The sequence below is a fragment of the Scyliorhinus canicula genome, chromosome 14 (genome assembly GCF_902713615.1).
Source record: "Scyliorhinus canicula chromosome 14, sScyCan1.1, whole genome shotgun sequence".
Lineage (NCBI taxonomy): Eukaryota > Metazoa > Chordata > Chondrichthyes > Carcharhiniformes > Scyliorhinidae > Scyliorhinus > Scyliorhinus canicula.
Window position 1 is genome coordinate 20,103,523 of NC_052159.1, and position 27,420 is coordinate 20,130,942.

The window sequence follows — 27,420 nt, forward strand, 5'->3', positions numbered from 1 at the left end:
GTCTGTACCCTTCTGCAGACCTTTTGCCCTCTAAGCAGCTTACTTTTTGACCTTGCTTTTTATTGTTAGCAAACTTTAGATACGTTACATTTTGATCCTTTCAACGGGTAAGATAAATTGAAATATCTGACGCCCAAGAACTGATCCTTGCAGCACCCTACTAGCAACAAGCAGCCCTCCTGAATGTAATTTTATTTTTATTCCTATTGTTTTCTGTCTTTTCGCCAATTGTGATCACCTTTAACCCAGAAGCAGTCTGTATTTTTAATGTCTCTGTAATTTATAATTTCAAGAGCGTTTGCATCAATTATAAATTTTCTTGAATAATAAACAATAATAATCAATCTTTATTAGTGCCACAAAGGCTTACATTAACACTGCAATGAAGTTGCTGTGAAAATCCCCTAGTCGCCACACTCTGGTTTCTGTTCAGGTACACTGAGGGAGAATTCAGAATGTCTAATTCACCTAACAAGCACGTCTTTCGGGACCAGTGGGAGGAAACTGGAGCACCCGGAGGAGGAGGCCATTTGGCCCTTTGAGCTTGCTCCGCCATTCATTATGACAATGGCTGATCATAAAGTTCAATTCCCTTGATCCCTTTAGCCCCAAGAGCTATACTAACTGTACCTAATTCATTCTTGAAATTACATAATGTTTTGGCCTCAACTACTTTCTGTGGTAGTGAATTCCCCTAGGTTCCCACTCTCTCTGAGTGAAGAATTTTCTCCTCACCTCAGTCCCAAAAGGTTAACCCCTTATCCTCAACTTATGACCCCTAGTTCTGGACTCTCCCACCACTTTCTTCTTTAATCAACAATGCAACTCCACCACCTTTTCCTTTCTGTCTGCCTTTCCTAAAAACGAAATATGCCTCGGATGTTTAGTTCCCATCCTTGGTCACTTTGGAGCCATGTCTCCGCAATCCCAACAATATCGTATCCCTTTACATCTATCTGCGCAACTAATTCATCCATTTTATTTTGAATGCTCCGCACATTCGGGTACAAAACCTGAAGACTAGTCGTTTTTTTAAAATTGGAGTCCCAATTCATTTTTTCCAATTAAGGGGCAATTTAGTGTGGCAAATCTACCTCACCTGCACATCTTTGGGTTGTGGGGGCGAAACCCACGCAAACTCCACATGAACAATGACCCAGAGCTGGGATCGGACCTGGGACCTCGGCGCCGTGAGGCAACAGTGCCATCCACTGCGCCCCCTTGCTGCCGTAAGACTAGGCCTTTTTAACGTTCGTTGCCCCATCCCTACTATTTTTCTTTTCTTTTTCTTTTACAGTGTCATTCTGATACAGGCCCCTGGTTTCTCGATCACTTTTCTTTTCTCCTTGCTGTCGTTTTCTCTTGTTCTTGATTCCCCCTGCTCTGAATACTTGCATAGTTTCCCAGCTCCCTGCCATATCAGTTTAAACTGTCCCCAACCACTCTAGCAAGTACCACTAAGCCCCCCCCCCCCCCCCCCCCCCCCCCAAGGCATCAGTCCCGCATCTGCCCAGGTGTAACCTGTCCAGTTTGTACAGGTCCCACCTCCCCCAGAACTGGTCCCAATCCCCTAGGAATCTGGAACCCTCCACCTCACACAATCTCTTAATAATAATAATAATCTTTATTGTCACAAGTAGGCTGACATTAACACTGCAATGATGTTACTGTGAAAAGCCCCTAGTTGCCACATTTGGGCGCCTGTTCGGGAACACGGAGGGAGAATTCAGTGCCCAAATTGCCCAACAGCACATCTTTCGGGACTTGTGGGAGGAAACCGGAGCACCCGGAGGAAACTCACGCAGACACTGGGAGAACGTGCAGACGCGACATAGACAGTGACCCAAGCCAGGAATCGAGCCTGGGACCCTGGTGCTGTGAAGCAGCAGTGCTAACCTGCTGCCTCGCCACATTCATCCAATACATCCTACTATTTCTACTCTGACTAGCACATGGTGCTGGTAGTAATCTTGAGATCACTACGTTTGAAGTCCGACGTCTCAACATTCTTCCTAACTCCCTGTATTCTGCTTTCAGGACCTCATCCCTTTTTTTTTTAAACCTATTTCGTTGGTACCGACATGTTCTACAACCATTGGCTGTTCACCCATCCCCACCAAAATGTCCTGTAACTGTTCCGAGGCATCCTCGACCTAGCACCAGGGAGTCTCATTTGCGGTCACAGAAACACTTATCTATTCCCCTTGCAATTGAATCCACTATAACTACTGTATTCCCAAACATTTTACTCCTCCCCTCTGCAGAAGAACCAACCATGGTGCAATGAATTTGGCTGTTGCTGCTTTCCCTTGAAATGTCATTCCCCTCAACAGTATCCAAAACTCGTATATTCTACATGATGCCATGTTTGTGTGGGAGTGTTATGAATGCTTGCAATCTCAAGAACAGGAGAAAAAGACAGCAAGGAGAATAAGAAAAGTGATAGACAGCAAAATTAGGGGTTTGTATCAGTTTTGTTGTAACTGCTATTCCTCCAAGTGTAATTTATAGTTCATACCTGACTGCAATTTGCCTGTTAATTTATGTTTAATTTACGTAGATTCTGATTTGTGTTAAAATTGAAAGTTAGTAATTTCCTCATTGGAGGGTAATTTAGTAAATTAATTTTTTCCCTATTCCTCACGGTGCCTTATCACCAAACCCCATGAGCTTTCATCTTGTGCGTGAACCTTTCAAGCGGCACCTTATCAAATGTCTTTTGAAAATCCAAATATATCATGGCCCAGATCTTCTGGCCGTGGCAAACACTGATGGCATTTGAAACTTTGCTATTACTTTTTTAAATTGAAGCTGCAAGGACTCTTCTCCTGACTGCAGCACAGAGCAATCGTCGAAGGACCGTGGGTAAATTTTTTTATAAATTTAGAGTACCCAATTCATTTTTTCCAATTAAGGGGCAATTTAGCGTGGCCAATCCAGCTAGCCTGCACATCTTTGGGTTGTGGGGGTGAAACCCACGCAAACACGGGGAGAATGTGCAAACTCCACACGGACAGTGACCCAGAGCTGGGATTGAGCCTGTGAGACGAGCAGTGTGATTCTTTCAAAGATTCCGGCATTAAACTTTTATTCTAGCCCTTGCTTTGCTCACAACCACACTGATTTTACTTTCTGCTCTTCTGAGCCAAGGTTCATCCACACTATTGTCCTTGTGTCATCCTTTAGTAATACAGCAACACTGTCTTCACCCTGACCCCTCTTTAATTCCCATCTTTTTCATTTTAATTACCTTTTTTAAATATCAAGTACCCTGGAATATTTAGTTATCTTTCATCCATGTTTCTGTAATCAGCTATTAGATTAACTAGTTTGTAGTTGTTAAACTGGACACTGCTTCGAACAAGATCACGTAAAAGCTTTTTCCAAAATCTGATAAAATAATTTACTTAGCTGCCAATCATTCTATATATTGCCATGTCACATGTTTGGTTATGTCCATGGTGACTCATTGTCATCAGTAAAGCACATCATGGGTGAATTTAATGACTATGTTGCGCCCTGCGAGGATCAGTGCGGGCTGGTTAGATCGTGGAAAAGGCCCAATTTGGGAACTGCACTGGGCGGCGAGTGGTTTTCTATCTAACCAGCCCACTCCTGTTGCCGGGATTTGGATTCAAAATCACATACAACTGCTTAAAAATTTGGTCCATGTCATGTTGGCATTTAAAATAAAACGTGACCGCCTTCTAGAGGACAGGAAGAATTTTTCAAAATGCTTAATTTTTTAGAAAGTAGCTCAAACAAATGTTGGAATCCTAGGCCAACCTATCCTTGTACAGTGCTAATGAGATAGAGTTCAAAATGACTTATTATTAATTTATTAGTTACTAGGGTGGCGCAATAATTCGCACTGAAGCCTCACGGTGGCGCAATCATTCGCACTGAAGCCTCACGGTGCCGAGGTTCCAGGAGAAGGGATAAAGGCAAAGTGGGAGGAAGAGTTGGGAGAGGGTTTGGAGAAGGGGATTTGGTGTAACGTGCTCCTGAGGGTGAACGCCTCCACCTCGTGTACGAAGTTGAGGCTGATACAGCTGAAGGTGGTATATAGAGCACACCTTATAAGGGTGAGGATGAGCCGGCTCTTTGAGGGGATAAAAGATGTGTGTGAACGTTGCGGGGGGTGGGGGCCCACAAACCACGTTCATATGTTTTGGTCCTGTCCAAAGCTGGAGGATTACTGGAAGGAGGTTTTTAGGTAATCTGTAAAGTGGTGCACGTGAAACTGGACCCGGGCCCTCAGGAGGCCATATTCAGGGTGTCGGACCAGCCGGGATTGGAAACGGGTGCGGAGGCAGATGGTGTAGCCTTTGCCTCGTTGATCGCCCAAAGGATATCCTGCTGAGGTGGAGATCAACCCCTCCACCCTGTGCCCTGCGTGGCGGGGGGACCTCCTGGCATTCTTAACACTTGAAAAGGTCAATTTGAACTGAGGGGAAGGATGGAGGGGTTCTACAATTCATGGGCATTATTCATTATGCACTTTCGAGAATTGGATTACATTGAACATTAGGGGGGGCGGTGTGTGTTAATGTTAATGCGACAGTGGGTGATTCCTGATTCCTTTCTGTCATTTGTTTGTGTTAACATGCGGACTAATATTTGGGGGTTTGGTGGGAGAATGGGATCGTTGTTATTGATATGGTGATTGACATTGCATTTATAAGAACATAAGAACTAGGAGCAGGAGTAGGCCATCTGGCCCCTCGAGCCTGCTCCGCCATTCAATTAGATCATGGCTGATCTTTTGTGGACTCAGCTCCACTTTCCGGCCCGAACACCATAACCCTTAATCCCTTTATTCTTCAAAAAACTATCTATCTTTACCTTAAAAACATGTAATGAAGGAGCCTCAACTGCTTCACTGGGCAAGGAATTCCATAGATTCACACCCCTTTGGGTGAAGAAGTTCCTCCTAAACTCAGTCCTAAATCTACTTCCCCTTATTTTGAGGCTATGTCCCCTAGTTCTGCTGTCACCCGCCAGTGGAAACAACCTGCCCGCATCTATCCTATCTATTCCCTTCATAATTTTAAATGTTTCTATAAGATCCCCCCTCATCCTTCTAAATTCCAACGAGTACTGATGTTTATTGTTGGGTGTAAATTTGGGAGAAAATGTGCCAATTTGCAGCTGCAAAGCATTTTCTTATCGTAAAGCTGTATTGAGAGGACCAGCATTACTCACAGAAGTTGGGACCATAGATATACTTCCAAGAAATAGTTATTGCATTGTGGTATTGCTATGTCTCGCAACATTATTATTAGTTCACACAATTTCTCACTGTTTTGTACAGTGACTTCACAAATGGGGTCTACTCATATTTGTAAGATATTGTAGATAGTGGAAATCTGAAATTAAAAGGCAAAATGCTGGCAGAGCTCAGGTCAGGCAGCATCTGTGGAGTGAGAAATATAACTGGTGAAGGGTCTTAAGCCTAAAATGTTAACTCTGCCTCTTTTCTGCAACATACGTGTGTTTCCAGCATTTTGTTCAGATCTTTGAAAGAGAAAGCTGACTGGGCAGTATCTGCAGTTTGTATAAATTACTTCTTGGGTACTTCTTTTTTTCTCTGTATAGATTATGTTGCACATTTCAACTCGTGGCTGCCGTCTCCTGCAGATCTGAATTGGGTTTTGTGGGTTTTGTAAAAGTGCACTTATTGCTGTCAACAAAGGGACCACAAATTAAAAACCTGTTGTCCTTGCTTATTGGTTTTCAGATGAAATCTAATTTGGTTATTAGTTTGACCAGTAAGAACTATATTCATATTGAATTTACACTGTTAAATTAGTTCATTTGAAATTGGAGACATGCAAGTTATAAAAGAATGCAGAGAATTGCAAGACATCGACAGGCTGGCGGGTCGGGTACAAATGGGCGAGGCAGCTCGTTGGGGAAGCTGGAATTATCATGTGGAAATTTGTCATTCCAAAAATATAAAAATTTAGTTTTTCAGGACCAGGGATGTCGTTAAGTAGTTATGATTTAGTGTGCCATTTTTAAAAAACAGGTTATAATTCACTCAACAGGACATGACTTTCCTACAGTGATATTGCAGTGAAAAAGTCTTATCAATTCAGTTTTATAATTTCTAAAGAATTGCTCTCTGCTGGAACTTCAGGATACCTGGTGGAGGAACATGAATCTCTGACAGCAACTTCTGAATGACTTGCTGACAGTTTCACAGTTGTACTGATGGCGAATGTTGAATATTTCACCATCAGAGCTGCATAATCCAGGCTATTGATCTTTAAAGGTGTGAGTGCAAATAGAAGACCATTGGGGAATAAAAAGCCCTGGGATTCTGAATTTGATCTATATGAGGTATTTAATCAAAAATCATTTGTTGCAGTTTTATAGTTTAAATGTAGCTCAGCTCTTCTGGTATTTGGATGCTAAAATTGGTTCAGTGCCTCTGAGTAAGACGTGATGGAGCAAAACTGGTTTCCTTCTGCTTTGTGACTCTATGATGTGTGGGATCTTGCAACCATTCTACCTATAACTGTTACGCATCACAGGATACAAATGTATTGAATAAAATGAGATTATTGGATTCACAGTCATTTTCACCATGGATTTGTCTACCTCTTAAGAAAAATAATACATTTTGAATGTTAAAACGACTACAGTGGCGCATTTTTAAAAATAAATATAGAGTACCCAATTATTTTTTTCCAATTAAGTGGCAATTTTTCGTGGCCAATTCACCTAGCCTGCACATCTTTGGGTTGTGGGGGCGAAACCCACGCAAACACGGGGAAAATGTGCATACAGGGGCGCATTCTGCTTTTAAACCATAAAACAACAGATCAGACTTGAGCAGTTAAACTAAAAGGTAAAGTAATAAGGTGATCGAGCAATGGGCTTTGCGTTTTGGTGCTCCATGATAGTTTACTGTGAAGCAAACTTTGACCACAAGGAAAACTTAGTCAGTCCAGGCCTGCTACTGCTGTAATTAACAGGTGGTCTATTGATAACACATGACGCAGTTGCAACTCTTACTAACGTGCTTGAGGCCACTTTTAGAGGGTGAATCAACACGGCAAGTGAAGCGTGTTTGATTGACCTGACAGTGATTGGCCCACAGCTGGAAATTTCAGTCAATCGAGCTTCCCTCTGTAGTCTGTAACTGAAGGCAAGTGGCCGCAAGAAGCTGCTGTGAAAGCTGAGCTTCTGAGCATTCTTTTATATCCCTGTAGTTTTTGGCTGGATTGATTGTCGCTTGTGTCTGCACGACTGGGTCCCAAACAACAGGTTTGTTTCTTTTCATAACCACCCATTAAGGCTTTGGAATGTGGGCTGCAAAAAAAAAGGCAGACCCTGAAGTGACTTTCCCAGATTCATACTTTGCCTAACCCAAGATCCGTGTGATGTATGGACAGTATGTTAAGCCTACACTGAGTATTGCAGCACAGACGATTTGATAAAACTGCAAGGAAGCTGAGGGTTTTTTTTTCCTGCAGCCACGATTCATTTCGGCAGGATTTTTGTTTTCAACATACTCTTTCTAATCTGAGTCTCTATACCCATTCTATCTTTGACAATGATGATAAAAGACACTTCGCTACGGCAAGATCCAGACTTGAGGAAAGAATTGGCTTTGCTAGCCCAGGGATGTGACCTTGTCTTTCCGTCGAGATTCAAGAAGAGGCTGAAAGCTTTTCAACTGCAGGTTGTTCTCTGTTTCTACAAATTTAATTTTAACGCAAAGCCAAAAGAGTGTGCACTCTGGATTATAATGACTCAGTACTTGATAGTAAACTGTATATTTGGATCAAAAGTGATTTGCTTAAAAGTTAGGGACCTTGCTTATCAGTAAACAGTTATTTTATTTTAAAAAAGTTATATTTTAAAGTAAAAATGCTAAAATATCAAGCATTCTCAGTAAAAGTCAATGGAAATAATCTTTATTAGTGTTACAAGTAGGCATACATTAATACTGCAATGAAGTTACTGTGAAGATCCCCTAGTCGCCACACTCCGGCACCTGTTTGGGTACACTGAGGGAGAATTCAGAATGTCCAATTCGCCTAACAAGCACGTCTTTCGGGACTTGTGGGAGGAAACCGGAGCACCCGGAGGAAACCCATGCAGACACAGGGAGAACGTGCAGACTCCACACAGACAGTGACCCAAACCAGGAATCGAACCCGGGTCCTTGGTGCTGTGAAGCAACAGTGCTAACCACTGTTAGCCGGGTTGTCATTTCATTAAAGAAGTATGCACTGTGATGTCAAACGTTTATAAACGGCCTCGAGGGAGATTTTCTTTTTAGCAAGATAGGTTTTTGGGTGGACAAAGTGGGCGAAAAGATCTCTGAACCCGTAGGGAAATTGTAGCGATTTGGAAAGCTGAGCATTGTGGTCAGTTAATACATACAACGCCTGCAAGAGCAGTACTTACTGTTTTTAATTTCCCCCACCCCCTCCCTGTATTTTTTGCCTTTCATACTCAGTAAGTTGCTAATATTGGTTTTGTCACATGGAATTGAGACACTATCGTACCCCTGGTCCATTGTAACCATAATCTGCATTACTGTTCATGATTGTTTTCTAATGACTATCTCCACTTTATTTGACAAGTTAAGAATTCTGTTTGTATGTCACTGCATTTAAATCTTTGGGCCCGTTTGGCCATAACTGGGAGCTCCAGTGACCCATTGCTTCCATTCTCAACATATTCTTTAATCTTCATCCAGTTTGTTGCTCTTTTTTTATATAAAGTAGAGAAGCCGTAAACCCATTGGCCTGGATTTATAGTGGAAATAACAGAGAGCTTATTGGTGTGTCCTGTTGAGCAGACATGTTCTTAAATTTAGAAATCCGGAAGCTGCTATCCAAGTTGCCCTGCTCCTCTGCACACTTCGCTGTACTTGTAGCTCATAGATTTGGCAATAAAGCACACAAAGACAGGAACTTATGGTACTTATCTACTGAATACGCCAAAGTTAGTGTTTGCCCAGTCAAGTGTAGGCGAATTTCCAAGTGTGATAAGTCTTAATTGTTACCAAGCAACCTCCCTGGCACTAAAAATTTACTTTCACAAGTGTGTGATTTTAATCATTTATTGGAGATATACTTTCTATTTCTATCTTTAATTCCTCTTTGTTCTCCCTATTATTTTAGAATTTGCTTAGAATATTTAAGGCAAACGGACACTTGTTGATTTTGATTTATTTCTCAAAGGGGTCTTTGGTCTGATTTGTTGAAGCAATATACTGTTGCTTGACCTCCTCACACAGCTCCTGGATCTACATTTCGAGGACCCTTGCTGAAATGGATTTTTAAAAATATTTTCATGGGATATGGGCATCACTGGTAAGGTCGCCCAGCATTTTCTGTCCATCCCTAACTGCCCTTGATCAGAGTGACGTGCCAGGCCATTTCTGAAGGCAGTTAAGAGTTGATCACATTGCTCTGGGTCTGGAGTCACAAACAGGCGAGGCCAGGTAAAGACAGCAGATGTCCTTCCTAAAGGACATTTGGTGAACCAGAAGGGTTTTGCAAAGTCAACGATAGTTTCATGTCACTATTACTGAGATTAACGTTTAACTCTAGATTTATTAATTAATTGACTTTAAATCTCTTTTAATTCTACGTAAAAGTGCACTACAAGCAGCTATGAGCAGCTGAACTCCACCAACTGTAACATCTTGCCCATAATTATTGCCATATTTACACTTCTGGGTAAGCTGCAGTGCGATTTAGGACAAATTAGTCGTTCTACCTGATTACCACCTCTCTCGACACTTCCACAGACTCCATGTTGTCAATCTGCTTAACTGGCATCTTGTATTGGTCGAAATGAAATTTCGTCGGCCAAAGCCATTTCATTTAATCTCTGTCACAAACTCTGTTCCATTCCATTGATTTCCATCCCCTTCCCTGGACCCTGTCCCAGGCTGATCCAGTTTGCAACCTCCGTGATCTACTGTACTACAGTAAAGGTACTGTATTATTAATGTGCAATTTGAGAAATTGCTAATATTTAGTATAGGAGGAAGTTTGAGTTGAGGAAGGAAATCATGAAGCTAGAAGCGGCGAGATCTACATTTTGTTTCTTTATGAACTGGTTTGGCCTTGCTTTCCTTCCTTTCTGTTCAGTCGCATTTCTTAACTGAGGTGGAATTTATTTTTATCTGAATTGGAACCCACTCTTGTAAACAAAGTTTTGAAGTTGCTTACAGCTTTACCTGACCACAGTATGAAGTGTTTTTTTTTTCAAAAAACTGCTCGTGTAACCACCAGAACCATCATAACAGTATCGTATAAAAGTGGCAGAAAATCACGTAGAAAATCTTAAGAAATTGTTTACTACCAGTGTGATCACAAAGCTAGTAAATCAGGGGCGTACAATTTCTGCTGCTGAGGTAGTTCAAATTACTTCATATCTTAAGGTTCTGAATTTTTAAATGTGAATGGCTGTGAATTATTATTTTTGGTGACTTGGAGCTTTTGAAAGTGATGCTAGAGGATGTAGGCCAAAAGGTATTAACTGAATTTATACCATGAAGATGCAATTGTACACTTAATTATATTCTTTGGTACATCCTTGTTTGTGATAATTTTGTTAAATATTAATATCAATGGAAAATACAATGACCAAAGTACAATCATCATTTGTTTGGAACAACTATGTGATGACCAGAAGCAGTACACTAAGGAAAATTTGTAATTTCATCAAGGTCTCTGGAATCTCAGACATTTGAAAGGGTCTTGCATAAGTGATAGAGAACTTGATTGAAACAAGAGATATTGCTTCCATGTAACCTGGAAGCAGTACCAACAGGAAGGAAATTAAAACAGAAACTGTGTGGTCAAACATAAAGGAGAACTATAAGCAGAGGAGAGCTGTAGATATCCTCTGATTCCCTTCGCCCAAGTGCTATATCTGCGTCGTGAAACATACAATTTTTTGGCCTCAGCAGCTTTGAGAAATACATTTTCAGATTAGTCCATTGTTATATCTCTCAGAATCACTTTTTTTAAAATCAAGGCTGCAGTCAGGTGAATTCAGGTGGCTTCATTCCAGTTCCTGGTGAGTGTGTGCATGCTCCAGAATTTGACAATTTTGTTCGGAGTCTTCGCAGTGTCTAAGTTGCACAGTTGAAGAAAGTGATGATGGATCGTCTGGAAATATTGATGGGTTTGGAGTACCTTGATGTTAGGCAGTGAATTTTGAGATTTTGGCCCAGTAATGATGAAGTAATTGTGATGTATATGCAATCAGTGCAGCAGGTGATTTTAAGGTGACGGTATTTCCTTGATATCGTTGAACTTGTCTTGATGGCAGAAATTGCAGAGCCTTGGGGGTGCAAGTTTAGTGAATTACATAGAAACATACATAGAAAATAGAAGCAGGAGGAGGCGTTCGGCCCTTCGAGCCTGCTCCACCATTCATGCTGATCATCAAGTTCCCTCCTTGCCCCCAAACCCCTTTCACTTTTCTGAACTCCATTGAATATAATCCTAACCAATTTAGTCTCTCCTCATATGACAATTCTGTCATCCCAGGAATCAACCTGGTAAACGTTTGCTGCACTCTCTCCATAGCAAGAACATTCTTCCTCAAATAAGGACACAAACTTGCACACACTACTCCAGGTGTGACCTCACCAATGCCCAATAAAATTGCAGTAAATTTCTATTCCAATACACAAATCCTATCGCTATGAAGGCCAACATACCATTTGCTTTCTTTACTGCCTGCTGTACCTGCACGCTTACTTTCAGCAACTGATGCACGAGGACACCAAGGTTAATATCAGTTTTAGCAGAACTAGGGGACATAGCCTCAAAATAAGGGGAAGTAGATTTAGAACTGAGTTTAGGAGGAACTTCTTCACCCAAAGGGTTGTGAATCTATGAAATTCCTTGCCCAGTGAAGCAGTTGAGGCTCCTTCATTACATGTTTTTAAGGTAAAGATAGATAGTTTTTTGAAGAATAAAGGGATTAAGGGTTATGGTGTTCGGGCCGGAAAGTGGAGCTGAGTCCACAAAAGATCAGCCATGATCAAATTGAATGGCGGAGCAGGCTCGAGGGGCCAGATGGCCTACTCCTGCTCCTAGTTCTTATGTTCTTATGTCACACTGAGTATCCACCTCTCAATTTTCATAGAATAGAATTTACAGTACAGAAGGAGGCCATTCGGTCCATCGAGTCTGCACCGGCTCTTGGAAAGAGCACCCTACCCAAGGTCAACACCTCCACCCTATCCCCATAACCCAGTAACCCCACCCAACACTAAGGGCAATACTGGACACTAAGGGCAATTTATCATAGCCAATCCACCTAACCCGCACATCTTTGGACTGTGGGAGGAAACCGGAGCACCCGGAGGAAACCCACGCACACATGGGGAGGATGTGCAGACTCCGCACAGACACTGACCCAAGCCAGAATTGAACCTGGGACCCTGGAGCTGTGAAGCAGTTGTGCTATCCACAATGCTACCATGCTGCCCTTTACACCCATTCAAATAATAATCTGCCTTTTTTGCTACCAAAGCAGGTAACCTCACATTTATCTACATTATACTGCATATGCCCACTCACTCAGCCTGTCCAAATCCCGCTGAAGCATCTTCTGCTCCTCCTCGCAGTTCACCCTCCCACCCAACGTTTTATCATCTTGGTATAATACATTTAGTTCCCTCATCCAAATCATTTAATATATAATGTGAACTGTTGGTTTCATATCCTGCGGAACCCCACTAGTCACTGCCTGCCAATCCTTTTGGCTTCCTGTTTTCTAACAAGTTTTCTATCCATCTAAAGACAACTTTGTAATATGTTGTGTGAGACCTTGTTGAAGTCTAAATAAACAACATTCACCGATTCTCCCTAGTTACATCTTCAAAGAATTCTAGTAGATTTGTATTTTCTTTTTGTAAATCCATACTGACTTTGATTACACCACTGCATCCCACGTGCTATGCTATGAAACCTTGATAATGGACTCTAGCAACTTTCCTACTACCGGACATTAGGCTCACTGGTCTATAGTTCCCTGTTTTCTCTCCACCTCACTTCTTGAATAACAGGGTTCTATTAGCTGCCCTCCAATTGAACAGTCACAATACTCTAGTGGTATGGGAGGGAAAGATATTTGAATTTAGTGCCTGTAATGCTGATCATGCGCTCCACACTGTTCTGCATGATATGCAGTAATTAGTGTTGTTGCAGTTGTACTTGTCCGGGCAATTATTGAGTATTCTTCACTCCTCTGACCCCAGCCTCGAGGGTTTAGAAGGCAGGTCATTTGTTGCATCATCTTCCCTACACTTGTAGCCAAGTTTTGTTCTTTTGTTCAGCTTGATCCATCTTTTTTTTTAAGCATACTTAAGTCCTCGAAAATTAAGTGATTGTGAATGAATTCCTTCCACTGTAACTTCTTGGCATGATTCTGCAGTTTGATAACTCTGAATCTTAGATTACTGCCTTTTAATTAATCGGAAAGATCAGTAATTTGATACACATGGTGAAAAAACAATGATCTTCACTTTTGGTTCAGGTTGCAAAAACAAAGTCAAATTTTTCTCATGCTTTCCCTTGAACCAACAAATTATTGTCTTTCTCAGCTACCCCCAAAATTAAGCCACTGATTGCTTTGTCTGCAGGGTATGATGGGAAATGTTTGGACACTATAGTACACGCTAACTATATGTGAATGAGTGTCATGTGGTTTTAGTGAACCGGCACTTCAACATTGTTTTCGTGAGTCTTCCACAACATCAATTTTCACACTGTTGTATAGCTAAATTTTAAAAATCTATTTGAGACGACCTTTTCTTTTGATGTAACAACAGACGTGGAAAGTTGCATGTGTACAATTTGCAGTTAGAAGCTAATTTGTTTGGTAGGTATTAAATAACACCTGTAATGCTGGGAAAAAAGTGTTGTTGAAGCTTTTTGTCTTACACTCATCAGAACAAACACAAGAATGTTGAATTTCAAATGGTGAAAACAGTTTATTCTTCAGGAGAAAAGGGTGCTGATTGGTTGTTGGGTCGACTCCTCTGACCAGGATGTTACTCTGGAGAATTCGGCAATATTGTGTTTGTCCTGATGAGTACATAATGAAAAGCTTTGGCCACGTGTCTCTCTTTACAGCATAAGTTGAAGTTCTGAACTTTGTTTGAATGCTTTAGGGTGTTTAGCCATATGCATTGTTTGTTTACGTTTCTATATTAATAACTGCTAAAAACATCACTTGATGAGATGCACAAAATAGTCAAAATTCTGTTTTCTTTCCTTGTCCTCGTCATTCCTCTCCCCCCCCCCCCCCCACCCACACACACACACACACACACACACACCCATACACACACCCATACACACACCCATACACACACCCATACACATATGCACACACACACCCATACACATACACACTAAAATTGAAAAGGAGGCAGGAATAAACTTTTTTTGCAAGCAAGGGAACTAAATATATTATCTCCAAATTTGCAGGTGATAACTGTCGTGTTAGGTACACTGGTCTAATACTGGCTTCAACTGGTTGCAGATTAGATCAGAAAGATACTCCAGACCTTGAAGTTAATTCAATCAGGTTTATTGAACTAATAGCACAGTTCTCTGAGTTCGACTCTGCTAACTTGTGTGGTTACTCTGTCTGACTGAACCAGACTAGCTCTTAGCCACGTGGTGGAGGTGTGAGATTGTAACAACACCCTTGACTGATTCTCTAGATGTTCATCAGTGGAAAGAGGCGGAGTGTGAGTGCCTCATGCCTTTTATAGTCAGATCCCACCCCTGAGTGTCCTGCCTGCTAATTGGTCATGTCCTGTTCTCTGTGTCCATTAGCTGCTTGTCTGTATATCATTGTGTGTGCCTGCATATTATGACAGCGCCCCTTTTTTTATGTTTGGCTGACATATGTGAACGTATGTACACGAATAGGCCAATATTAACATAAATACATGCAGTGGATGTGAACAGTACATGTGAAAACAGCTGTCTAATGCGAGAACACAGAACATAGCAAACAGGTCAAATGTTTGTAAGTCCAGTCTCTGTGGCTTGCGTCTGATCCTGGTCGACAACTGGAGAGGTGGTGGTGGGGACGACAGCGCCTTGATGGGTGGGATGAAGCCTGACTGGTGGCCTCGCGAGTCGAGGTATCAGGAGGTGGCAAAACAACAGAAGGAAACTGAGAAAATGTGGTTGCGGCCAGGCAACTTTGCGCAGTGCCCGTCTGTTTCGTCGCACAACAGAACCATCAGCCAGACGCACAACATATGAGCTGGGGGGAAGCCTGTCGAACAACGACAGCTGGAGCTGACCAGCCTCCATCAGGGATCTTGACCCGAACAGTGTCTGACGGGGATAACACTATCATCATAGCCCTGTTTTTGCTGGTCTCTGAGTTGCTGCACCTTCTGCAGCATCGGGAGGTGATCCAAGTTGGGCACGTGTATGGCTGGAAGTGTCGTTCGCAGGTCCCTGTTCATCAGGTGATATGCCAGTGGATAGTGGGGTTGCCCTGTACACAAGCAGCACAAGGTGAATCTCAGATGCAGAATCCGTGGCCTTGCAGATGAGCTGCTTCACTATGTGTACCCCTTTCTCAACTTTTCCATTTGACTGCGAATAGTGTGGGCTGGAAGTGACGTGTTTGAACTGATACAACTGGGTAAACAGAGACCATTCATGGCTGCTGAAGCACGGGCCATTGTCACTCATGACAGTGAGTGGGATACCATGTCTGGAGAACGTCTCCTTACAGGCCTTGATGACGGTCCAAGATGTGAGGTCTTGAGAGCTTAACTTCAGGGTAATTGGAAAAGTGATCAGTGATTAACACGTAATCACGACCATTTGCATGAAAGAGGTCGATGCCAACCTTGGACCACGGAGAGGTTTCGATTCATGCTGCTGAAGAGTCTCCTTACTCTGCGCTGGCTGGAAGCGTTGACAGGTCGCACAGTTAAGGACCGTGTTCGCGATGTCCTGGCTGATCCCGGGCCAGTAGACGGCCTGCCTGGTTCTGCGTCTGCACTTTTCCACACCCAGGTGGCCCTCATGGATTTGACGGAGCACCAAGCTCTGGAGACTGTGTGGAATTTACATCCGGTCCAGTTTGAGGTAGATCCCATCAACCACCATCAGGTCGTCCTTTACATTGAAAAATTGAGGGCACTGCCCTTTTTGCTAGCCATTGGCTAGGTGTTGCATAACACGCTGTAAGAGGGGGTCTTTGGCTGTCTTCTCACTGATACGAATCACCTTGTCATCAGATGCCGGGAGGGTGCTAGCACACAGCTGCACCTGTGACTCAACCTGTGACTTAATTTGCCAGATTACGTTCGGTGGTTCACTAGGCATGGTGATGGAGCGGGACAGTGTATCGGCAATGATGAGCTCCTTGCCAGGATCTGGATCGGCGCAGGCTGGGAGGGCCAAAGGGCCTGTTCCTGTGCTGTGATTTTCTTTGTTCTTTGATACTGAGCGAGGATGTCGTCAATGCCAGCTTGAAGAACCACGTTGGAGGATGTCGTTGAATAAACCCGCTGCACCAGGTTTAGGTTTTTGTGGGCATGCGCACCCAGTAGGGATGCCTTGTCCGGCTTGACAATTTAAAACCTTAGCCGTGCATGGGTACTCTGGTTAGAGACCAGTAGATGGCAAGACCCCAGTGCCGCGATGGCATTACCATTATAGTCCAGGAGCTGGCAGGCTGCTGGAAGGCCCTTGGGGGGGGCTTCTTGATGCGTTTGAAGTCTGCCTGTGAGAGGAGGTTGGCAGAAGCACCTGTGTCCAGCTTCAACTGGATGGAGCAGCGGTTGACCTGCATCACCGCACGCCATTCGTTCTCCGAATCCACAGTGAGAATGGACTGAATGGAGATGAGTTAGGTGTGGCATGTTCACGTGTGGTAATGATGCCCACTCAGTAGGTGGACTCCAGGCACTCATCCTCTGGATCCGTTGTACTGCCAGTATTGGAATCCTGTAATCGTCATTGCACATTCTGGACACGCCGTCGTCGGAATTGGGAGCGGTGACCTCTGACCTACACAAGGCTGCATAGTGTCCAGGCTTCCTACAGTTTAAACATCGCCTTGCAGGGCAGTGCCCCTTTTAGTGGGCGTTGCCACAGTTCGGGCACGTCGTGACACGGTGTAAGTTGTCGCACATGAGCAGTGAATTCGGCAGACGTCTGCACCTGCGCAGTGTGGGTGTCGGCCGCTTCGTTATCCCCTTTGCATTGCGCATGCGTGGGGCTCCGGGAAAAGCACGCAAGATGGCCGATGTCTTCAATGCTGAGGCGCTGCATCCGGGAGATGGCCTGCACACTCACTGCCTCATGGGAGGCAAGTTTCTCACTTTCAGCCGATTTGTATTGGGAAAATCAATTTGTTTTTTTTTGTTGCGTGCTCATGCACTGTACATGTTTCAATCACGACTGGCGGGCTCATATGCTTTGATTTTTAAGAGCTGCTCTCTCAGAGGATCAGAGTGAACGCCAAACACAATTTGGTCACTGATCATGGAGTCAGCAATATCACCAAAGTTGTAGGACACAGGGGCAGCACTGTGGCACAGTGGTTAGCATTGCTGCCTACGGCGCTGAGGACCTGGGTTCGAATCCCGGCTCTGGGTCACTGTCCGTGTGGAGTTTGCACATTCTCCCTGTGTTTGCGTGGGTTTCACTCCCACAACCCGAAGATGTGCAGGGTAGGCGGATTGGCCAAGCTAAATTGCCCCTTAATTGGAAAAAAATAATTGGGTACTCTAAATTTATTTTTATTTTTTTAAAGTTGTAGGACAGCGCTAGCAGGTGGAGGCTAGTTAAGAAGGCATTGAAAGATTCATCTTTACTTTGAAGACGTTGTTTGAATATGTAGCGCTCGAAGATTTCATTGGTGTCCACTTCACAGTGACAATCGAACTTGTCCAGGATGGTCTGAAACTTTGTTTTGTCCTGGCCTTCGGTGAAGTTAAACGAGTTGAAGAGTTCAATGGCTTGATCATCCGCTGTTGAGAGGAGAAGCGTGATCTTTCTTGCATCAGACACACCCTCGAGGTCTGAAGCTTCGATGTACAGCAGAAACGTTTGCTTGAATATCCGCCAGTTGGCACTGAGATTGCCGGAGATCCTGAGCTGGTGAGGAGCCTGAATCTTTTCCATGGTGCCGTGATATATTTGCTGGTCGTCACGGAACGGACTGAGATAAGCCACCTTAAATTAGTAGTCTCCTGGTATCATGTTGTGTTAGGTACACTGGCTGCAACTGGATGCAGCTTAGATCAGAAAGGTACTCCAGACCTTGAAGTTAGTTCGATCAGGTTTATTGAACTAATAGCACAGTTCTCTGAGAGTTCGACTCTCTGCCAACTTAAGTGTAGTTACTCTGTCTGACTGAACCAGACTAGCTCTAAGCCACGTGGTGGAGGTGTGAGATTGTAACACCTCTTGACTGACTCTCTAGATGAAGTGTGAGTGCCTCGTGTCTTTTATAGTCTTGTGTGTGTGTGTGTGTGTGTGTGTGTGTGTGTGTGTGTGTGTGTGTAACAATGATTTTCAATGAACAATAAATCAAACTAAACCACTAATTGCCCTTGACAAGGTGATAAGCCACCTTCCTGAACCGCTGCAGTTCTCCTGGTGTACGTCCACCCATAGTATCTCTAATGAAGAGAGGTCCAAGACTTCAACCCAGTGACCGTGAGAGAACAGCAATATAGTTCTATGTCCGGATGATTTGTGGTTTGGAGGGAGCTTGTAGGTGGTGGTGCTGTTCCCATGCATCAACTGCCCTTGACTTCTAGTTGGTAGAAGTTGCAGGTTTGGAAGATGCTGTCGATGGAATCTTAGTGAAATGCTGTAATGAATCTTGTGGATGGAATACGCTGGATTTGGATCAATCCAGCAGGTTTATTTTCCCTGGATGGTGTCAGACTACCTTGCTATTGGAAGCACATTCATCTTATTAAGTGGAGAGTATTCCACCACACTCCCAACACTCCAAACTTGTGCCTTGTAGTTGATGGATAGGATTTGGGAGGAGAAAGGGGATAGGTCATGTGATGTTGATGGGGGGGATTCAGCGATGGTAATGTTTTTGAATGTCATGGGGGAATGATGAGATTTTCTCTTGATGGAGATAGTCATGGCCGACATTTGTGTGGTGCACATGTTATTTGCCACTTATCAGCCCAAGCCTGAATGTTGTCCAGATCTTCTGGATTGGATTTGTTTATTGTAATGCCTACTGAGATACAGTGAACAGTATTTTTCTGCATGCAGCTCATCATTTAGCACATGAAAACTGCATACGGACAAGGACTATTTCATTTAGTGAGGAGTCACTAATGCGACTGAACACTGCAATCATCAACGGACATCCTCACTTCTGGCCTAATGGAGAGAAGGTCATTGATGCAACAGCTGAAGATGGTTGGGCCTAGAACACTATCCTGAGAAACTCTTGCAATGATGCCCTGGGGCTGAGATGATTTGTCTCATCTTCAACCTCAACCATCTCTGTGCTAGGTATGACTCCAACCAATTCAGAGATTTTCCCCTCTATTCCCATTAATTTCAAATTTGCTAGGGCTCCTTGATGCCATACACTCAATTGCTGTCTTGATATCACCTCCTCTCTAGAATTAGGTTCTTGTCGTTGTTTAGGCAAAGACTGCAGTTGGGTCAGGGCTGTGGCCCTGGCAGAATCCAAACTGAGCATTGATGAGCTGGTCATCGCTGAGTACATACTATTAGATATTCTCTCTTTCCATCGAGCACAAAAGTCTGAGAACATGCACTAACAGATTCAATAACAGCTTCTTTCCTGCTGTTAGCAGACTCTAGAATGGCCCTCCTATGGACTGAACCGATCTCTCTACGCATCTTCTTTACAGTGGAAGGACTATACATGTAAGCTTCACCCAATGTCTATATATTTACTTTGTGCATTTATCGTTATTCCTATGTTTTACATGTATGGAACGATCTGCTTGGACTGTACGCAGAACAATACTTTTCACTGTACCTCCATATTCGTGACCAATCTAAATCTGCCAACAATACCTTCCATCACTTTGATGATGATGATTGAAAGCAAAGAATAACTGGCCAGTTTGCTTTTTGTAGCCAGGACAGATTTTCCATATTGTCTGGTAAATATCAGTATTGTAGCTGTACTGGAACAGATTGGCTTGGGGTGTGGTTAGATCTAGAGCACAAGTCTTTCAGTACTACTGCCAGGTGTTGTCAGGGCCCTTAGCCGTTGCTGTATCCAGTGCCTTTAGCTGTTTCCTCTTGATATGTGTGTGCGTTAAATTGACTGAATACTGGCACTTGTAATGCCAAGAGGGTGCTCGATCATTCACTCTGCACTTTGGCTGAACATGTTTGCAGGTCCTACAGCCTTTACTGTTTCAATGTGGTGCTTTACTCCCCAATCATTTGAGCAGGGGATATTTGTGGACCACCTTTTCCAGATTGTTTAATTGTCCACAACCATTCGCTACTGGACTGCAGAGCTTGACCTGTTCCATTGGTTGTAGGATCACAAAGTTCCATCTAGCTAATATACAGCTCAGAAGAAACTACACCACAATTTATACGCTAGTCGTTTTATGGCTTTATATAAATTGCAATGGACATTTTTGTGGCCTTCGACAATGATATGGGAGAATAAACAGATGTTGCCTCTGCTATATTTGCAGGGGTGTTTCAGCGATTTGACCCACCGAACAGTGGGGAGCAGGATCAGTAAGTTTGCGGATGACACAAAGATTGGTCGGGTGGTTAACAGTGAGGTTGAGTGTCTTGGGTTGCAGCAAGATATAGACGGATGGTCAAATGGGCAGATAAGTGACAGATGATTTTAACCCTGAAAAGTGAGGTGATACACGGAAGGAATGAATGAACGGCATGACACTACGAAGTTCTGAAGAACAAAGAAACCTTAGCTTGTTTTTCCATAGATCGCGGAGAGGCGACCTGATCGAGGTGTACAAGATTGAGGTGTACAAGATTGAGGGGCATAGGCAGGGTGGTTGGGGATCAGCTGTTCCCCTTAGTTGAAGGGTCACTCATGAGGGAACACCAGTTCAAGGTGAGGGACAAGCGGGTTCAAGGTGAGGGACAAGCGGGTTCAAGGTGAAGGACAAGCGGGTTCAAGGTGAAGGACAAGCGGTTTGGGAGGGGGGGGGTTGTGAGGGAAAATATTTTTTACCCAGGGGGTTGCCTCGCATCCTTTTAAGACGTACCTGGATGTACATTTGGCAGGCACATCAGAACATCAAGACTATGGGCCAAGTGCTGGTAAATGGGATTAGTTGGTAGGTCGGGTGTTTTCACCTGATGGTGCAGACTCAGTAGACTGTAGGGCCTCTTCTGCATTGTGATTCTGCGAACACCCCCAAGGTGGGCAATAAATGCAACCTCCCCAGTGTTGCCCACATCTTAAATATTTTTAATTTTACAGTTCACAACTGATGGGACAATGAATAAAGTATTCTGAGCAGGATATCCTGAGCAGGGTAAAGCAAGGTGGAATGGAAGTAGTGATCATACTTCTATACTTCGATGGATGGGGCGATGATGTGTTGTTATAAAGCCACCGGGCGCAATTCTCCGCCCCCCCCCCCCCCCCCCCCACCCACGCCGGGTGGGAAAATAGCGGGAGGGCCTCCCGACATTTTTCACGCCCTCCCGCTATTCTCTTTTCTCCCCCCCCCCCCCCCCCCCCATGCCACAAATTGCCGCTCGCGTTTTTTACGGCGAACGGCGATTCTCCAAGGCCGAGCGGCCGGCCCTTCATGCCCGTTTCACCATGGCAGCAAACACACCTGCTCGCTGCCGTCGTGAAACGGGCGCCAGATGCCCGTTTGGGGCGATTGGCACGGGAGCACCACGACTGTGCTCGGGAGGGGACAGGTCCGCGATCTGTGCCCACCCATCGTCGGGCCAGAGTCCAAAACAGATGCACTCTTTCCCCTCCGCCGCCCGGCAAGATCAAGCCGCCACGTCTTGCCAGGTGGCTGAGGAGAAAGACGCCAACTGTGCATGCGCGGCTGACATCGTCAGCCGCCGTGACGCTTGACATGCGGCCTTGACAACCGTCGGCCTTTGTCGTCAAGGCCGCGCCGCCGTGACGCACGGGGCCGCGTTCCTAGCCCCGCCCAGGGGGGGAGAATCGGCCCCGGAAGTGGCCGTGACGGCTGCCGTGGGTCACGGCCTGCCTCACGGCAGCCTTTACGATTCTCTGCATTTGCGGAGAATTGCGCCCACCGTGTTGGAATTTTAAGGTGAGGGACCTTTTGTTGATGGAGAGATAGGGAAGTCAGAACAGAGATTTATGAAATGGAGTAGACATGGTCAACCAAATTCCATGGGCCTTCCATGAAAGACGTGTGCGCTTCACAAGTGCCATTGCGCAATGGGAGCAATACGTGACCGAAACCGGGAGGAAATCTCGCAGAAGAGTTGAACCATTCAATTAATTGTGTCTGTTGCCAATTTGTTGGACTAATTCCACTCCCCCACTTCTCCTTTCAAAGCTGCAATAATCTACTTCGTCAACTACACCCTACAGCAACGTATCTCTTGTGCATCAAGCCCCCCATGTAGAAATATTTCTCAAACCTTTCTCATCACCCTTTCAATAGCAATTTTAAATTGGCAACTGTTTGCAGTGATTTTCCAACCAGGGGAGATGGTCTTTCTCAATTTACTCTGTCAAAACTCAATTTATTCAGCACCATAAATTTTGTGCTTCATAAAAAATGAACTTAGAAAACAAATTTTTAACCTTTTTTTAAAAGGTTTTTTTCTGCTTCATTGTAAATAGTTCTAAATCTCTAGCATCCTGTGAACCTATGCTGTATGTTCTCTGGATGTAATGCCCTATCTGTAATGGGACACCTAATATTGGTAGTCTTATAACTGTGACCTAACTATTGTATTCTACATGGAGTTAAAAAAAACTATGCCCATATTTGTGAGAAGCATTTAATGTTTCTGCCTGGTTCCGAACCGGGGAACTATGGCCATATTTATAAAGCTCAAATTACTATTGACTTATTTTGGCTTAATCTATCTGCAGTGAAGAAAGCGTGTGAATGCCTTCCGTCCATTCACATGTGTTATTATTCTCTCATTCCTTATTTTCTGCCAAAATGTACAGTACCCTTTTACAGTCGGCCTAGCTTTTTGGTACCTTCGATTATGAGCAAGTTTTCAAGTCCCAAATCTCACTTCAATTAAGAACAGAAGTGGACCCAATACTGACCATCCAGGTTCGCCCATCTTTAAACCTCTTACAAGGAAGAAATGAAAGTATTTAGTCTCATACCATGGAGTACATTTTATTTTTCCAGTAAGGATCAATGTCTATTTCAGGAAAAATGAGTCTCTTTACTTGAGCTTTTTGCTCCTTGTTCCTGTAGAAGCAAAACTATGGATTGGATTGGATTTGTTTATTGTCACGTGTACCGAGGTACAGTGAAAAGTATTTTTCTGCAAGCAGCTCAACAGATCATTCAGTACATGGAAGAAAAGGGAATTAAACGAAATTCAAGAAAATATATGAGAATACATAATAGGGCAACACAAGATATACAATGTAACTACATAAGCATTGGCATCGGTTGAAGCATACAGGGTGTAGTGTTAATGAGATCAGTCAATAGGAGGGTCATTTAGGAGCCTGGTGACAGTGGGGAAGAAGCTGTTTTTGAGTCTGTTCGTGCGTGTTCTCAGATTTCTGTATCTCCTGCCCGATGGAAGAAGTTGGAAAAGTGAGTAAGCCAGTTGGGAGGGATCCTTGATTATGCTGCCCGCTTTCCCCAGGCAGCGGGAGGTATAGATGGAGTCCATGGATGGGAGGCAGGTTCGTGTGATGGACTGGGCGGTATTCACGACTCTCTGAAGTTCCTTGAGGTCCTGGGCCGAGCAGTTGCCAAACCAGGCTATGATGCAGCCCGATAGGATGCTTTCTATAGTGCATCTGTAAAAGTTGGTAAGGGTTAATGTGGACATGCCGAATTTCCTTAGTTTCCTGAGGAAGTATTGGCCTATAGCATCATAAAATGACAATTTCTGAAATTCGTATCTATGTTATGAACTTCATTGGAACATCAACAAAAAGCTTGTTTGAAAAAATATTAAGCAGCAAAATATTTTCTGCTGGAGAAAAATAGTTCTGGGACTCATTTGCCTTTTTATAAATAGGAGCAGAGAGCATAATAATAACTTTGCTTCAGCATTCTGTGAAATTTTGGGCACATATGACAGATAATTTATTGCTCATATACCCCGCACTCATTCCTTGGGGAACCAATGACAAGGGCCCAAGAGATTGAGAAAAAAGGCAAGGGGGAATTTCTTTACCTTGAGAATTGTAAGTGGTTGCTGCTGTGTCCATTGCATCTTGTCTGTCTATATCTGCTGTTCAGTCTTTGTCTTCAGGTTGACCTTATTGAAGTGGCTGAAGTTCTGCACACTTTGAAAGTCAATTTATGGATGTGCTATCGGAACCTAGTATTGGATTTCCAGTGGCTACTGGAATGCAGCATGTCGAAGTAATCTATTGCAACATCACATGGGCTGTGCCTTTTTAAAGAAGTGGGAGGCTCTGGAGTCAAATTTCCATTTGCCTTGTAAATCTGAGTGCGGAATTGATCTTGGAATAAAGTCTTGTCTGGAGTGTGGATACTATTGTCAGTATAAGATAGAACCAGGATATTTGAGTGTAATCGCTCCTCTTCAGTCAGCACCTATTTTGTATTTGCTGATACACCAAAATACATAGGCCAATTCAAGTAAATATGTGGTTTTGTATTTGAATGCTATGTCCTTAGTATAGCAATGGCTCTTTGAACTTGGCAAAAAACTAGAGGGATATTTGAAACAGTTCACGCTGTAAATGTTGAAGTACAGTGATTGTCAGGTGGCCAATACTGATTCCATTGTACTGCAGCAGTGTGCACAAATTATCATCTCCTTCTTAGTCAGTTCCTTGGGTTTGAGGGATGTCTTGCTTTCACTCTAGTTCGATAGATTCAAACGCTTGAGGAGTCTAGTGTGTGTGATCTGAAGGCTCTGCCACATGCTGGGCAGGCTGTGCTTGAAGGGTTGGGTAGATGGATTGTTTGGAGGTTTGTGCCTCCCTCAGATGCCTCAACTTTATCTCTGCATGTTCCTAATGAAGATTTAGATGCGCTTGGTGTCTTCCTGAATGAGCGGTGCCATTTTGGTTGGTCACAAGCCAGGGCCTCCCATGAGTCAAAGGGTATGTTTGATCATTTCAGGGATGCTTTAAGAACATTCCTAACACCTTTCCACTGTCTTCTTGGGAGTTTCCTGCTGTAGCAGACTTCCGAATAGTTGCTTTCGGGAGTCTGGGTTCAGCCCACAGGATGCTGTGCCCAGCAGAGTTGGTTTTAAGCGATTAATGCCTCGATGGATACTGTTGTTGGACTGCCTTTCTTGCAACTGGATTTGGACGTTCAACTCATGGTATCTTTGGTGGCACTTCTGCATGTTAGTTACACTGGGGTCACTGTCTGGTGAACCATAACTTTATTCTGGTCCTCAAATTCTTTTTCCTCTGAGCTGGTACTTGGAGATGGTGATGACAATGTCTACCTTCGTCGGGTGGAGGTCCTGAACAGGCGCCGGAATGTGGTGACTAGGGGCTTTTCACAGTAACTTCATTTGAAGCCTACTTGTGACAAGTAGTGATTTTCATTTTCATTTCATTTCCTACGATACGGAAAATAGTCTACATTTGCCAGGATCTTGTAGTCGATTTTAATCGATGGGGGCAGATGGCAGATGTTCTGCTGTTGATGCTGGTTGAAAGATGACTTTAATTTTCCAGTGAAAGACCCAGTTTTTCATATATACATCAGGCAAGGAGTCAACAACGACCTGGAGCTGTTTCTCAATAAATGCATACATAAGCATTATCCGCGTACTGAATCTCTATGATTTGAGGTTGCAGTGGTTTGGGATTAAAGGTGACATAGGTTGTACAGTTTCCCACCTGTTCTGTAGATTATCTACATACCTGTGGATAATTTACTGAAGTGTAGGTGCGGTATTGCAGCGAGGAAAATGGAGAAGAGGATTGGTGCAATAACACAGCCTTGTTTGACCTCACTGACTAAGGGTTAGTGATAAATGATAAGGATGACGGTATACATGCTATCTTGGAGGAGAAGGGGATGGTGATGCATTTCTGAGGGAAGCCAAGTTTGGGCAGAATACTAATTGGCTTTTGAGAGGGCCACAAAAGAGTCCACTTGTTTGTTGAGTCAAACAGAAAGTAACCTTTATTTACAACAATATTTACACAGCACCAGTAGTTCACCACTGGTTCCCTCGCTAGCCGTGACCAAACTGGCCAGCTCTATTTATATAGCTGAAAGGTTAACAATAGCCCCACCCCCTTATCGGGTGAGCTCATGGGCGCGATTCTCCCCAAGGGCGGCGGGTCGTGAAGGCTGCCACGAAAACGGCCGTGTTTCACGGCAGCCTCCGAGCCCCCGCCCGGGACCCGATTCTGCTCCCCGGTCGGGGCTAGCATCGCGCGGCCGTGAACTCCGGCATCGCGGGCTTAACGAATTTCGCTAGGCCCGCGCGCCAAAGTTAGCGACGGCTGACGCGTATGATGACGTCAGCCGCGCATGCGCGGATTGTCGACTCCAATCCGCGCATGCGCGGATGACGTCATCACGCATATGCGTGAAACCCGCGCATGCGCAGGCCGTTATGCCCCTCAGAAGCCCCGCGGACGGATCCATTAGGGCGGCGGAGTAAAAACAGGTGCGCAGGGTAAGTACCCGCTGCCCGCGATCCGTGCCCACCGATCGCGGGCCCATGCCACCCATGGTGCGGCCGTGCCAATCGGTGCCATGGTTCCCCAGAACGGCACTTTACGGCCGTTTTTACCAATGGTGAGAGCAGGTGTGTTTTTAGTTTGTAAAAACGGCCGTAAAGGCTTTGGAAATCGGCCCATCGGCCAGGGGAGAATCGCTGCTCGCCGTAAAAAAAATGGCGAGCAGCGATTTGTGTCGGGGGCGGCCGTGGGGGGTGGGGGGCGGAATAGCGGGAGGGCATCGGACCAGCGTGGCCGTAAAAATTTGCGCCGCCCACTATTCTCCGACGCGTCGTGAGTCTGGAGAATCGCGCCCCATATTCCTCAAGCTTGGCCCCACCCAATAGGAACCGGGCAGGTTACAACATAAGCCCTTGTGGTTGACCGGATTGAAGGATTTTGTGAGATCGAAAGGTCACGTACAATGGTTGGTGGCGTTTCTTGCACCAAATAGCAGTGAGCTGAATAACAAGTTGGTCTGCTTTTGATGCTTTGAATGAGAGAGGAATATTGGCCAGAAGGGAAACTTGCTCCTTCTCTTCCAAG

General features: G+C 44.2%; 1 protein-coding gene across 2 annotated transcripts in view; it reads left to right on the top strand.

Annotated features, from left to right (window-relative positions):
• Positions 1-27,420, top strand: part of ppp2r3b (protein phosphatase 2, regulatory subunit B'', beta) — a 143,611-nt gene that overhangs the window by 44,277 nt on the left and 71,914 nt on the right. Inside the window, exon 1 of one of the 2 annotated variants that reach the window (XM_038818196.1) lies at positions 7,303-7,693. The exons of the other annotated variant lie outside the window; for it this stretch is intronic. Within the exon in view, the coding sequence (XP_038674124.1) occupies positions 7,565-7,693 (129 nt within the window). The 5' untranslated portion in view covers positions 7,303-7,564. Of the gene's footprint in view, positions 1-7,302; positions 7,694-27,420 lie in introns of those variants that run through there. 2 annotated transcript variants of the gene reach the window in all.